The sequence below is a fragment of the Vigna angularis genome, chromosome 3, assembly GCF_016808095.1.
Source record: "Vigna angularis cultivar LongXiaoDou No.4 chromosome 3, ASM1680809v1, whole genome shotgun sequence".
Classification (NCBI taxonomy): domain Eukaryota; kingdom Viridiplantae; phylum Streptophyta; class Magnoliopsida; order Fabales; family Fabaceae; genus Vigna; species Vigna angularis.
In genome coordinates, this window is record NC_068972.1 from 24765469 (window position 1) to 24781321 (window position 15853).

The 15853-nt window shown below is 35.5% G+C and overlaps 1 protein-coding gene across 1 annotated transcript; it reads right to left on the reverse strand.

The window, feature by feature from the left end:
* Positions 1-1809: 1809 nt before the first annotated feature.
* On the reverse strand, positions 1810-14607 carry LOC108346138 (poly [ADP-ribose] polymerase 2). Its single transcript, XM_017585142.2, has 17 exons — positions 14406-14607; positions 14074-14331; positions 13643-13724; positions 12829-13064; positions 12443-12569; positions 12151-12206; positions 11639-11712; positions 11385-11431; positions 11187-11236; positions 10854-10916; positions 4653-4733; positions 4286-4396; positions 4052-4127; positions 3788-3930; positions 2638-2711; positions 2148-2253; positions 1810-2034 (listed from the first exon to the last, which is right to left on the reverse strand). Exons 1-17 carry the CDS (start codon positions 14490-14492, stop codon positions 1933-1935), a joined length of 1773 nt encoding a protein of 590 aa, XP_017440631.1. The 5' UTR covers positions 14493-14607; the 3' UTR covers positions 1810-1932.
* Positions 14608-15853: the final 1246 nt, after the last annotated feature.

Below are 15853 nucleotides of genomic sequence, written 5' to 3' on the forward strand. Positions count from 1 at the left end.
ATTAATAAAAACATATTTATAAATTTTAATTTTAAAAGTTGCTTTATAAAATTTAATTTATATATTGATTTATTTTCATGTAAATATTTAATAAGAATTTTCACGTACAAATTTTTACACTCATTTTCTTATCCATTAAAAGAATGAAGTTATCGACAATTTTTTACTTTTAAAATAAAAACAAAAATAATTGACATATTTTTCTATTATTTTTTTCCTTTTCCTTTGTTATTTTTCATAGAATTTTTAATAACAATTGTTTTATTGGAAAGATTTTCATACACACAAATAGAAAGACACTAAATTTATAAAAATTCAATTAACAATATTATCTATTGAAATTTGCATTATTTTTATTTTTTTTAAGTATTTTAAAAGTTCAATTAAATGCCGTCGTTTTAATTTTCTAAAAGAAAAGTAATATCATAAATAATTTTTAATATTTAAAAAATGCAATTGAATACTACAACACATTTTTATAAAATAAATGTTTTAAAATATCAATTAAATACACCAAGATACCAGCACAAATTTAAAATAATAAAAATTAGACTATGAAATGAAACTTTTAATAAATATAGATATTCAGATATTAAAATAAGGATATTTAAACATTAAATTAATCAAGTACTTGGAAAAATGAAAAGACGAATATAAGTAAATATTATAATCTTATGCTAAATATTTTATCGGATTTTCTTTTTGTCATTTACCAACGTGTTTATGCAAATACTCAACTTCAAACTAATTTCTTTTACCATTATTTCTAATGGGTGTAAATATTACCTTCCCTTAAGAAACCATTACATTACAATGTAGAATATAAATAATAGGTAATTATAATAATTGAAAAATGAATTTAGTATAATAAAAATGTTAATTGACTGTGGAACTTTGTTGAACGATCGCAAAAGTACATTATTCATTCACTTAAAGTCCACTTTTTTTTTTTTTGGAGGGTTTGGTTTAGACTTAAACGAGACGTGAACTTGTGAAATATTAGAACTAAGAAAAAAATACTTCATCTCATTACAAAAGATGAACAATCAGAAAAGCACAAATTACAAAGGTTAAAGTTTATGTCTGAATAATCATCAACGTCTGAAGATTTTTGTTTTGTAAGAACAATTCAAACCGCGGTTCATGTAAAGTATTGTTTAATAATATAAAGTTAATAAGAAAGTCATTCAAAACTTGATTTAAAAATTTTCCTTTTCCAAATACCAATTCAAAGGAGATGCAAACTTAAATATTACAAACTTAAATGAGTAAAATTAAGTGAGTATATATGGAGAAAAAAATACATTATCAACTTCACCCTTTGAAAATCTACATATTAAATAAGTTTTGAAAATAAAAGCAATTATTATTGTCTATTAATATTTAGCTTGCTTATGTAGTATCCTAAAAAAGGTCTTTTATAGGATTAAATTAATATCTTAGCTGTGTAGTGTACAAAAAGAAGTTAACATATATAATAACAAAATGCCATGTCTAGTATATAATATAAATGTGGTAGATATGTTATGCACGTGAGGATAAACAATTAGTAAGAGTAGAAAGTTGTTGTACATAGTAAAGTAAAAAAGTAGATAGAAGCAAAGCGTGTATTTTTATGACAGAAAAGGAGGTGTACATCATCACCCAATAGCATATTATTTATAAAAAGAATACAATAACTAAAACTGGCAAAGAAATTGAAGAATCCCTTACCTGTCTCTATTTAGTGTTTTTATTTGTATCCCTTACCTTTCTTAATTTTGTCATCCTAATTTCCATTTGATTCTTTTGGCTTAAACTATTACTAAAGATAAGAAAGGAGCGACCAATTAACCTTTGACTCGGAATAATTTACATCAATAATGATTGTTGATTGGCTAGGCGAACCAGAAAATGATAAAATACACAAACAACATTGTAATCATTTAGCCGCTAACTTCTTCTATTCTTAAAATTGAAATTTACGTGAACAATATATCGCATCCTAATCTGCTCTACATTATAAACAACGTATTCATTGTACAGTAGTTCGCTCTGCAATACAAAGTGATAGAGAATAAATATGAAGCATTAAATCATGACAATCATCAACAACAAACCTCCCCGCTAATAAAAAAGAAAAAAAACTTTCATGTTAAAGTGCATACCTTGAGGCATAAATTTTTTTCTGGCTTTCCTACGGGAACTACGAGCCCATCTTCAAGTTCCCGTGCTTTTGAGGGATCAGGAGCAGTAGCTCCTAATCCTTTTGTGCTGCAGGATGAGATTGCAAAGTATATAAACTTAACTAGTAAAGCAAAAAGTAGTGCATTTATTGTGGGGTCAAAAGGGATCTAGGATCCCTGGAAACTTGTTATACTAACTGAACTTAGATGAAGGCATAAATATTCATTTTATTTTGGTCAACTACATAAGCCAATTGATCAATATAGATTTTGTCATTGAATTACAATGAAAAATGTTTGTTACACACTATCATTGATTGAAATCCATGCCAGCCTCATCGAAAGTCGTGGGTACCGCTCCCTATTTAGTGGTCTTATAATCAATTTAGTTGATCTTAAACTAATTTTAATAAATAATAATAAATGTGCCTGTATGAGAGAGGAGTGATAGTTGAAAAATTGGAGAACAAACCTCAGTTTTCCTTCAGGCAACTGATCGGCATCATAGCAGGCATTTAGAAGCCCAGCCATCTCTCCCAGTGCAACCTATAAAATACAGCAAATAAGAGAATATTTACTAGATAATTGGATCAATATTGACATATTGCAGCACAGTAAAGAAGTTAATATAAATCAAACTTTTTGAAGAAGTTGATCAATAGTAAATAGGCATAGTTAATAGTTTGATTCAGATATTTAGACCATTGATTCAAATTGGTCCCTACATTTGTTAAATAAAGTCATTATGGTCTCTTCCATTAAATTGGCGTTATTATCGTTTCGACAATGACTACGTGTCAGTCCAATAAAAGGCTTACACAGTAATTTTGTTCATATATTTTTCTTCTAACTCAATTAAATCCCTATATTTTTTACATAAAAACAATGTGGTCCTTTTTCTATCAGCGTGAGATCTTAAGAATGAACCCAAAAACCACAATTGGGTTCATATGTCCATCTCTCCTACGATGCAGTAGACAAAAACAAAAACTTGGATATAAAGGAGATGATCTTGGTAGAATTGTGTCACCAAAGAAGGTGTTGGAGAGAGAGAAGAGGGTTTAGACTCACATGTGATCACCTCCTTAAGGTTGATTTCAAGGAACTAACAACATTATCTCTATTTAAACAATCTGCGGATTCAATTGAGTAAAAAGAGAAACATAGGAAAAAAAATGAATTATAGGCCTAATTATAGAAATCAGATTATAAATTAAGCCTTTTATTAGACTGCCATGTGGTCATCTTTCAAACAACGTTAAAACCAAATTAATGAAAGGGATCACGTTGACTCTATTTAACAAATATTAGGAGTCAAAAGCAAATATAGAGACTAAAACTATTCAAAAGCCTCGGATAAAAGGACTAAATTGCTAATTAAGTCATGGTAAATATATTATAAGATTGATCTTCTAAATAGAACCTTGCATATATTCTCATTATATTCCAGAAACATACCATAAAAAAGAGCGCAAATTTCTCGAACTTGGGCTGTTATAATTGTCAAATCATGTTTGACAAGTAACAACAATTGGTTAAATTGATTATTGGAGTTTCAGTCCTCTTTTCTGGGAGCATATATATTAGTAATGTAGCAACGCTTTCATTAAACAAGAAACAACCTCACATAAAAGGAGCACGCCATCTTTAGCCGTACGAGTAGCATAGCAATAATTTGCACTTTTTGAGAACATGTCAGCAAAGTACACCCCCTTTCCAAACATGTAGCCAGTTACAGGTGCCTCAGGAGGGGCTATGCGTAAACCTGACAATGGTATGTTCATCTCAGACTCAGATAATGATGCATCAAAACATATAACATCCATACTCCATATGCACATGCTCACAAACCAAAGAACTACTGTACAAATAAGAGAAGAAACGACCTTGAGATAAAATTCCTGTCCAGTTTGTGAGCCGAGAACCATGCCACAAAAGCATCCTATTTTTTGTACTAGCGAACTGTCACACAATCAAAAAGCAATTTTCTCAATGCACAAGGTCAAAATATAGACGTTATATCATAAACCGAAACAAACTTTTAAATAAAAAATATATTCCTAGTAGAAAAAAATTTGAGAAAGATCCACAACTTTCTGTATCGTTAGCCAAAGTGTCACCTTTCTGTATCGTTCAGCCTCGCCTTCCCTTGATGCCCTAAATATTTGAACAATGTCCACAGTATAGTTTGAATGTGTTTCTGCATGAGTGTTCTTCATATACTCTTCAATCTAGTGACATCAAAAGGGACAAGATGATATTGACAGGATCAAGAACTAAAGCGCCAGCAACAGGTCAAATTTAAGGACTGAAGTAAGCAATTTTGGAGAATGATTTTTACGCTAAGGAACACAAATATATTTCATGTCAGATGGAAAGAAATTATATCACCATTTAGAATTCACTTTTCCTTTCTCAGCTTTTTTATATCATAGGAATAACCTTTTAATTTTTCCAACAAAGCCCTAAGACGGCATAGTTGTTTACCATGGAGAATTCAGCGCAACCAAATTCAACAGGTGCCAGTTCGCAATGAAGGCATTGATAATGAGCATACAGTGGATCTCCCTACAGCAAATCCAGAGTTACAATAATGAGCCTAAAACGGTGGCTTTTTAAAATTGAAGGAAATACTTAGCACAAACAAAACAAGAATGCCTTTCATTCATTGGCGAAGTGGATATTATTTGCAAAAGGGCACTTCCTGGATATACAAAATTGTGCTAAATAATACATTACATCTATAAATTCATGAAATGGGTGCAAAACTGCAAATACATATTTTCCAGAGAAAGCAAGTCCATAAAGGTTGTTTGATGTGATAAATATTGGACATCAGTCGCCGTTTCACCAAATCTAAAAATACAACTATAAAATATCTTGTTCAAAATATGTGGTACCGAGGACAAATCAAATATATCCTAATCATACTTTGTAAATTAGTTTAATCTTGATGTTAAAGAATTAGAATTTCCATCATAATTTCAGCACCCATTATAGCACTTGAAATCTTTGTTTGAATACTTGGAATCGCCTAAGAAAATTCTTCTCAGCAGTACACATTTATGTTTTGATTCTGAATACGATATAATAATAAATAATAACTCCTATATTGCTAGCAAAAAAGATGAGTATATTATCTTCCATAACTAAACTTCAGCTACAGCCTATATCATAGGCATGGAGCTCGTTAGATATTTAATTTATCCTTGTAGCTTAAAGAGACACGGATATGGTAACTTGTTAGGTTCCTTTATGCAGGGAACCTTAACAGATGAATCTCCTCTCTCACAACACTCTAACAATAGAAAAGAGATGAATGTATATGTATTTCATTAATTCTGTAAGGTATGGAAAAACAGAATTTACAGGTAAGTATCTCCAAGGAAGCCTCCCTTCCTCCACTGGAAAATGCCCAGTCTATTCCCAAAAGTAAAATATCTGATACCCCTCTCTCCTATTTTGTTTGTTATTTATACTCCCTCTCTCTCTCTTCTAACAACTAACGACCTTTCCCGCTACTTATTTCCTCCCTTCTTATTCTTTCGCACGTACACCTTTAATTGCCTAACATTACCCTCCTCCCCAACATCAACCTTGTCCTCAAGGTTGAAGTTAGGAAACTGCTATTTGATATATTGCTCCTCCTCCCAAGTAGCGCCTTCAACACCACTCTCCTGCCACTGTATGAGAACTTGGGTTATCTCCTCCCCGTGGCATTGCTGGTTCCTGCGCTGCTGTAGCACCTTCACCGGGGTATATCGAGGGCTGTCATCCTGCAGTTCAGTAGGAAGATCACCTTCAACTGTATGCGTTCCAATAGCTAACTTCAGCTGAGACACAAGGAAGACAGGGTGTATTTTGGATGTTGCTGGTAACTGCAGTTGAAAGGCTACTGGACCTATTTGTTTCTCCACAAGGAACGGACTATAATATCTTGCTGAGAGCTTCGGATGGAGTCTTGTAGGCATAGATGTTTGCCTATGAGGTCTGACTTTCAAAAATACCCAATCTCCTTCCTTGATTTGTGCCTCCACTCTCTTCTTATTGGCATAGTGTGTCATCTGTGCTTGGGCCCTGGTCAAATGATATCTAAGCTGCTGTAAAGCCTCGTCTCGGGTCTGCAAGTCTTGAGCGACTGCTTCTACCACTGTTTCCCCTGAAATGAAACGTGTCAGTGTGGGGGGAAGTATGCCATAAACTGTTTCAAAGGGTGTGCACTTAGAGGCCCCTGATGGCTGGTATTGTACCAGTATTCCGCCCAGGGCAACACCAAACTCCAACTCTTGGGCTGTTCTTAACTAAAACAGCGCAAGTAGGTTCCTAGCACCCTGTTTAACACTTCCGTTTGTTCATCTGTCTCAGGATGGTAAGCAGTACTCATCCTAAGTTGTGTGCCCTGCAATCTAAAAATCTCTTGCCAAAATATACTAAAAAATGTTGAGTCCCTGTCACTTACAATGGTCAGAGGTATGCCATGTAATCTAATCACCTCCTTCACAAACACTGCAGCTATAGATCTTGCTGTATACGGATGTTTAATGGGAATGAAATGCCCATATTTGCTAAGCCTATCCACCACCACTAATATAGTATCAAAGCCTTGCGATTTAGGTAACTTTACCACAAAATCCATGCTTATATCCTCCCATACGGCTTTTGGAATAGGTAAAGGTTGCAAGAGACCTTGTGGTGAGGATGCCAAGTATTTATGTTGCTGACATACTAGGCAGGCAGCCACATAGTCAGTGACTGTCTTCTTCATTCCGGGCCAATATAAAGACTATGCCACCCTTCTATAAGTCCTATAGACCCCTGAATGCCCTCTGGTAACCGTGTTATGAAACTCTGCCAATAATTGCGGTATCCAGGAGGATTGTACTGATAAAACAAGCCGCCCCTTGTAATGTAATCTCCCATGTTCCAGGTATAAGCAGGATGGGAGTTCGGATCTGCCCGTATGTCTTCCATCACTTTCTTTAAAGCCTTATCTTTCTCAACTTCTTCCATGATTTCCTGAAAATTTGTCCAATAGGGTTTGGATATCAGGTGTAGAACCTTGTCTTCTTCCTCCCACTCGCCCCCTTTTCTAGAGAGACCATCTGCCACATGATTTGAAGCTCCCGTTCTGTATTTAATTTCAAACTCATACCCCAGCAATTTAGCTAGCCAATTTTGCTGGCTTTGAGTAGTAATGTGTTGCTCCAATAAATATTTTAGGCTTCTCTGATTGGTGTAGATAACAAATTTCTGACCCACTAAATATGGCCTCCAATGCTGGATAGCAAGCACCAAAGCCATCAATTCTTTTTCATAGATGGACTTAGCAAGAGAGGATTCGGACAAAGCCTTACTAAAGAAGGGTATGGGCCTTTTGTTCTGTGACAGCACAGCTCCCACCCTCGAGCCTGAAGCATCACACTCCACACAAAACAATTGATTGAAATCAGGTAAGGCCAACACTGGAGCTGTAGTTACAGCCTCTTTGAGCTGCTACATAGCTTCGGTTCCTGTTGCAATCCACTTAAATCTTCCTTTTTTAAGCAATTCCGTAAGGGGTTTTGCCATCCTCCCATAGTTTCTGATAAATCTTCTATAATAACCAGTCAATCCCAAGAACCCCCTCAATTCTTTGATACTTTTTGGCTTCGGCCAGTCTAACACTGCTGCAATCTTTTCTCTATCCATTTCCACTCCTCCTGCAGATATTTTGTGTCCCAAATAACGCACTTGTCTTCTGCCAAATTCACATTTTTTCTGGTTGGCAAAGAGTGTGTTTTCAGCTAACACTTTCAAGACTTGCACTAGGTGTTGTGAATGCTCCTCCCATGTCTTACTATAGACCAAGATATCATCAAAGAACACCAATACAAACTGTCTCAGAAAAGGTCTTAAAACCGAGTTCATCATGTCTTGGAAAGTGGCCGGTGCATTTGTGAGCCCAAAAGGCATAACTAGAAATTCATAATGGCCTTGGTGTGTCCTAAAGGCAGTCTTATGAATATCTTCACTCCTCATCCTAATCTAATGATAGCCAGCCTTCAGATCCACTTTTGAGAAATAGGATGCTCCCTGAAGTTCATCCAGCAACTCCTTAATAACTGGTATGGGATATTTATCAGCCACGATCACTCTATTTAATGCCCTATAATCTACACAAAACCGCGAGCCCCCATCTTTCTTCTTCACCAAAATTACAGGGCTAGAGTAGGGGCTATTACTGGGTCTAATAAGGCCCAACTGTAACATCTCTTCCACCTGCCTTTCTATTTCTGTTTTCATCCCATGAGGATAGCGATATGGTCTTACATTTATAGGTTCAGTACCTTCCTTCAAAGGAATTATGTGATCTACTCTTCTTTCTGGTGGCAACCCTTGAGGATCTTGAAATATCTCTTCAAAGTCGCTCAGAATTCACCTCAGCATCACCTCTTTATCCCGAGTTAAAGCGCTCTCCTCTGCCTCCCCTTCCATCAATTATGTGTTACTTAAACTCCACACTAGAGTCATTATTTCAATTCCCTTTTCCTTGAAAAGGGCTTCTGGAGTCACTACACGTCGCGTCAACATATGATCCCCCTTTATCTCCATCTCCTTCCCTCCTTGCTCCACCTTCATGATGAGTTTTCCCCAGTCCACTTTAATCTCTCCCAGGGAAGCTAACCACGTTACTCCCAATATCACATCCACTCCACCCAACTCAAAGAGATACAGCTTATCTCTGACTTCCAGACCTTCCAGCATCACTGGAACTCCCAAACAACACCTTCGGGCCACCTTCTTCTGCCCATCTCCCAAGCACACTTTATAAGGAGGTGTATCGATGCTTTCCAACCCCAATTCCTCCACCAATCTAGTGGCTATAAAGCTGTAACTCGCTCCGCTATCAATTAATACCAAAACCTTCCTTCCTTGTACCCAGCCTTGTAACTTCATGATATTAGATTGTGTCAATCCTCCTGCAGAGAAAACCGAAAACTCCATATTTGTTTGCTCCATTTCGATCTTCTCTTCAGCCTCTTCTCCTTCATTTTCTTCTGCTAAAATCATCACCCTCATACTCCTTTCAGCACACCAATGGCCCGGGCTGTAAGGACCTCCGGAATGGAAGCAACGCCCTTCTTCGCGCCTCTTAATGTATTCAGGATAAGGCAAGGTCCTTACTCCTCTTCCTTGGGCATTCCCTCCTTCGCTACTGCCTGCTCGGGAGACTAAATTACTGGAAACGCCTTCTTTCTTCATTCCCGACCCGCCACCGGCATTCACCGACCCCTCCGTCGACCCGCGATAAGTTTCCTTCCTCGCGACAGTACCTAAACTCGGAGCATATCTTCCCCAAGCCGTCCCTCCTTTTCCTCCCGTTTTGTTATTACCTCGCGATACCAATCCCGCCTGCTCGACATCGCGAGCTCGCTCCATCGCTGTCAACAGATCTCGTGGGTCATGTGGCCTCACTAGATTTCTCAATCCATCCTGCAATCCAGCAAAAAAATAACCCAATAATTGTTCCTCATTTACTCCAGCTGCTTGTGCCACCAGGAATTCGAACTCCTGTATATATTCGTCGACATTTCCCCTTTGTCGCACAGCGGCCAGTTTCTCATAAACGGAACCCCTGTTTACTCCCCCAAACCTCCTCGTTAAGGCGGCAGTGAACACGCTCCAAGTTGGGTGTCGGGTCTTCTTCCGCCAGAAGCGGAACCAATAACTGGCGCCTCCCTCCATACAGATGTATACCAACTTCATCTTCTCCCTCTCCATTACGTTCTGGATATCAAAAAAATTTTCGGCCTTAGCTATCCAGCCCATGGGATCCGTTCCTTCGAACGTTGGTAGTTCGACGCACTTCATCCAGCTTCGTTGCACGTCTCCTCCGTCATCTTCCTCTTCATCCTCCGAACTTTCTAGTGGTCGTCGTTCTCGTTCAGCATTGATGGAGTCGTGACTTCCTTCGGAACTCCGATCATGGTTCCTGGATCGTCGTCCTGAAGTTCGCTGAAACGAGAGAGTCATCGCTCGCATCCCTGCCTTCAATTCCTCCAGGGTCGACTCTATAGCCACCATTCGTCCCTCTATCCTTCCTTCAAGTGTGTTCAGTTTCCCCTCCATTCTTCTTCTTCACGCGCTACGATTACTCTTCCGATTTTTATCCGGCAGGTCGGACCAAATCTGTTAGGTTCCTTTATGCAGGGAACCTTAACAGAAGAATCTCCTCTCTCACAACACTCTAACAATAGAAAAGAGATGAATGTAAATGTATTTCATTAATTCTGTAAGGTATGGAAAAACAGAATTTACAGGTAAGTATCCCCAAGGAAGCCTCCCTTCCTCCACTGGAAAATGCCCAGTCTATTCCCAAAAGTAAAATATCTGATACCCCTCTCTCCTATTTTGTTTGTTATTTATACTCCCTTTCTCTCTTCTAACAACCAGTCTATTCCCAAAAGTAAAATATCTGATACCCCTCTCTCCTATTCTGTTTGTTATTTATACTCCCTCTCTCTCTTCTAACAACTAACCACCTTTCCCGCTACTTATTTCCTCCCTTCTTCTTATTCTTTCGCACGTACACCTTTAATTGCCTAACATAACTGTAATAACTAACATAAGCATCCCAGGAAAAACACTGAAAAGACTTAAAAAATTCCAGATATGGACAACTACAAGAAGAAAATTAAATAGAGATACCTGCATTTCTGCATCATCTTTCAAAAGCTTTGTGGCAACCTCAATTTCACTAAGAGCTTCAACCTTTGATTAAGGAATCAATTAATGTCAATGGTTAAACAAACAAAGTTATAAGTTTCTTTTTCTGGAAAAATTGTAAGGAGTTGATAGAAGTTGATCCTAAGAGGACAAGAGGAAGGTACCAAGGAATGTCATAAATGGAAGTACATGATTTATGTATATAACAATCCTTGTAAGAGAATCCACCATCCAAAATGTAAGAAAATAATTATCATAATCTATAGACAACTAAAATAACTAGATCAACAAATGCATCTGGGAAAAAAGGATTACCATTTCTAACTTGCGTTTCAACTTCTGAGGGGTGTCAATTACAAAAACAGCTGCCATATTCATATTTTCATGTTAGTATTCCTCTAAAAAAAAGAGAGTTCATAGCCACCAAGAGGATCTTTTTATGATTTAGCAACATTATGAAATAAACCTTTGCACATGTTCTTAAGATGAATGAGAAGGAGAGAGACAGCTTACACATTTTTTTGAATCCAAAATCATGTGGAATTACAGTGTAGAATTCTCTGCAACAAGAAAATAAACCAATTATAAAATATAGTTTTCCAATATTTTTAAAGCAAGAAATTCCAACCTCAAGTAATAGAAAATGAATTATATTATAGGTAAACAGCACACATCTCATTCAAAAGTAAATAAAAAATGCAAGCATCCAAAGGAAAAGTAAAGCATAGGACATCGAGGAAAATAAAAACGAACATCAAATTCCGTACCCACTTAATTGCTCCATAACTTTCCTGTCACCTTTATCAATCACATTAGCAAGTCTTTTCAGAACTTCATAGCCCTTAATAGTTCACAAAATATACAGTTAATCTCTGAAGAAGACAAGATATGAAAGTTGAAATGCTGTAGCAGTTCGCAAAAAGATGAAAACAACCAAATCCCAGCCCAAGAGAACTTTGCACTATGATCAAGGTGTAAAGATGTAAATGAACTTGTGTTTTGTATGTTCTTAGTATTTATTAGTTTCTAAAAAGCAAAAATGTAGCGAATTGAAGTCCAAAGGCTTCTTAATAACAATATATGAAAATTGAGGATCGTTGTACAAATGAATACCTTGAATTACCCAAATATAAAAGGAAAAATAATAAAAGCTCAACGATATTAACAAATATTGATTCCAACAACATGACAATGCCAAAAGTAGAAATGAGTGTGTGTGATAGACTTTTAATAGGAATATGAAATGAAATAAACAAATACTACATGCCCAAAGGCCTACCTTTAAAATTGTTGATTTGCTAAGTTTTCCAAGGGGCAACTTGTTTGCATTGTACCCTGATGAAAAGATGTCACAGTTAATAATGCACGTCAAGAATATTGAATGAGGCTATATCACAATTCTAGAATGAAGAATTCAAATGCATGAAATGAGTGTTGACCGTCAATTGTTTAACAAATCAAAGGAAACCATATCATTGCTTTAAACTAATCAACAGAATATATCAAGCATGCTTTTGAATCATATGGCGTAACTCATCCGACCTGAAGGAAAGAAGCAATAACTAACTAACCTATTTCCATCATTTGCTGATTCATCATGCTCACGTTGCAAATAAGAGATATAAATTTTGCAACACGTGGTTCAAGTTTAGATTCCGTAGGCTGCTTTCCTAAAGCACGACCAGGATTTTCAGTAACCTAAAAACAAGATCCAAAGTGTTTAAAATGACCGATCAAGTTAGTTTATACTCTTTTTGGTCCCAATCCACCATTAACACTCCAAGTAAAACAAAATACTTAGTACAATTTACCATAGAATGAAAAAAGGGAAGTTTAGTCTATACAAATGCCTTTATACACAAGACACGGTGAACTAACTTCACTATCAGTAGCAAGTGGACCAAAGTTATATGAAGCAAAAGAAAATACAGCAAGAGGAATAGAGTCCCATACTCACAGTAGATTCATTTTCCTTGCCACTGTAGTCCATTTCGATCCAAACATAACTTTTAGGATAGCTAACAAAACTATCCCTATCGGACCAAGCATTTTTGGTCTTGGCTAAAAACTTTTGTTCAAACTCCTGAATGGCACTCTCACATGATTTGTAAGGACCATGTATCTTGTCTTGGCCCTTTACACCTACCCTTCCCCATCTATTGTAAACAAGGTATTCACCGCCACTATCCGATTCTGAAAAAATAATTTGATATACACAGTCAGAAGAACCAGTGCAATAAACAGAAAAGGCTGCTGGTTAAGCATTATACAAAGCAAGTCTTCTACAACTCAAGCAACAAATTTTCATAACTAGTTGAGTTGGAGATAACTGATATCAAATTTTCATATCTCTCTCAAGTAATCATCTGATATTCCAAAATGAAAGATAAAAAGCAATCCCACAATTGTGGGGGAGAGAGAAGCTCCTGCAAACTATTGTTTGGCTTTGTTAGGATAAAATTTTTTGTAAGCACTTGCACTGGAAGAGAATAAGAAATAAAATGAACTGAACTGTTGCATAAGCTAAAATCAAATAACGTACTTAACTTTCATAAAAGCATTTTCGTTTAACTTTTGAAAAGATAAGGTTACTAAGGAGCTTTTAGTTCATGGATAAACTCAATACATTTTACTTCTAATTTTGTTTTCCTGCAAATGCTTATAAAGAAGTTTATCAAAATTCGACAGCTATAAAGAACAAATGCAATACATCAACGCATCAACAAAAAGCTATCATAAATCATCAATAGGCAGATGGAATTGAAATTAACCAAGAACTTGAATCACATAGAACTTGTTATTGTTGTCCCTGACATTTGTCTGATTCAACATGGCATCATAGACATCACCACCCTGCATTGTTCAAAAGCGTACCAAAACACGTGAGCCCCAAACACACTAAGAAACCACCACCAATCAGCAAATGATAGCACATGACAGACGACAATAACAACAAAAAAACAACTTTGCTAAGTTAATATTGCAATCAGGTTTAATTATGTTTTTAACATCTGAAATTTGAATAAACCGTATTTGGCTCCGTAAATTAAAAAGACATATATTCTCATTTTTTAAAAAAATACGTTTTTAATCCTGAAGCAAGACATTGTTCAAGGAAATAGTGATGTCAAAAATATGTTTTTACTCTAAAATTTTAGTGGATGTTAGAACAACTGAGCCTCACAATTGTTACTAAACTTACCAGTCGCAGAACATGATAGTGCGTTTTCACAGAATCCGGAAGATACTGATCGAGAATTGCCACGCCCTTTTTGGTTGCGGTCACCATCTTCACCGCTTCCTCTTTTGCCTCCTCTGCAATCTCGATTTCTTGGGAGTGATTAGAATCATGATTTTGAGAATCCCTAGCTCTCTTTCTAGTTCTAGGAGGGGAACTAGCATCAGCTTCACTCGTCGCATTTCGAGTTTCTTTGCGAACAGCAGCTTCAAGTCTACGCAGCTGGAATTATGGAAGTATCAGAGAGAGAGAGGAGAGAGAGAGAGTGAAAGAGTGTGATTTTAGTTAGAGAGTACCAGAGTGGGTTTTGTTCCGGTGATGGAGAGTCCACGATAATGAAGCTCCATTCGAAGCTCATCCACCCTCATTTTACTTGACGCCATTTTAGAGGGAAATGGAATGGTTAGCGTAATTTTACTCACTCAGCTTTGAATTTTGAAGCTTCCCACCATGGTTAGCGTACGACGCCGGTTTTATACCAGCGCTTGACATATGAGGTGTGCTTCGCACGCTGGAATAATATGTAAATACAAATAAATTCAAGGCCTAAACTGCAAATCATCTTCAGAAAGAAAAGGTTGAAGTTCGTGGTCAATGTGATTCTTTCTCGTCCAATTCAACAACGTGATTCATTTTATTAGTACTTTAGAAAAAGTTAATAACAAATAATGAAAGAGATTTTTATTATTTTGTAATTAAAAACATACTTAAAGAAAAATTTGTGGGTGAAGTGTCAAATTTCAACTGATATGCTGCTCTCTTACTTCTAAAAAAAATTAATAAATTATAAGTGTACTTTAAGAAACTCAAGGTAATTACTTTTTAATATGAGTGTTTTGTTTGGATTAAAAGTGAAATAAGGAGAGAAAATAGATCGAAAGAAAAGATAATTGTGGAAATGAGATTTTAAAATATATAGAAATAAGAAATGAAAGAATATTTATTTTAAAAGTATTATTACGTTAATTTTGAAAATTATTATGTTACTTTTTAACAAAAAAAACATTAGTTATTATTTTTAAAATTTAACATAAAATATAAGTTTGATTTTAATTGATATTGATACTCCCTCTGATCCTCTGTATTAAAAACAATAATGAATTCATAAAAAAATAAGAAAAATGTGAGTTTGTTGTTTCTGAAATAATATGTTAGAAACTTCAATTTGTTCCAAAAAATCAATAAAACGAAATTATTTAAATAAAAATTTGATGACATTGCGTTTGTTTTAAAGTATTTTTGACCTAACATATTACTAGACCAATAAATAGATTCAGGAGAATGAGTGAACATTTCATCATAGACTTTATGGTAAATTAAGGGTATAAAACAGTTAAATTATATTTTGTCATTTTTATTTTTATTAACCATCGTGTAAAACTAAATATCATCGAAACAAAGAAGTATTTTAATCACGGAAACAAATTTCGTCAGTAGTATTTTCGACTGTGAATATCGAAATTGACTTGTAGATTCTGAGTGTAAAAACCTTCGGGCTTTTCAAGTTCCCCATCGGGCTGTTATTTTCTGCACTCTCACAAATACTAACTACAGCCCCACAATATTAGAAAACAACTTAAACACTATTCATAGGAAGAAGAGAGAAAAAAAAACTTGTTCTAAAATGTTTTTTCCATAACACATCCATTTGTTTCGTGAAGCTTTTTTCAAAATATATTCAATAAATAAATATATATATATATATATATATATATATATATATATATATATGAATATTTTGAAA

Excerpts from the sequence above, each read along its gene's own strand:
- LOC108346138 (XM_017585142.2), bottom strand. The coding sequence starts at position 14,492 with ATGGCGTCAAGTAAAATGAGGGTGGATGAGCTTCGAATGGAGCTTCAT. Across the intron at positions 12,207-12,442 it reads TCAGCAAATGATGGAAATAG|GGTACAATGCAAACAAGTTG; the intron begins GTTAGTTAGTTA and ends TCTTTTCATCAG. Across the intron at positions 11,432-11,638 it reads GTTATGGAGCAATTAAGTGG|AGAATTCTACACTGTAATTC; the intron begins GTACGGAATTTG and ends TTCTTGTTGCAG.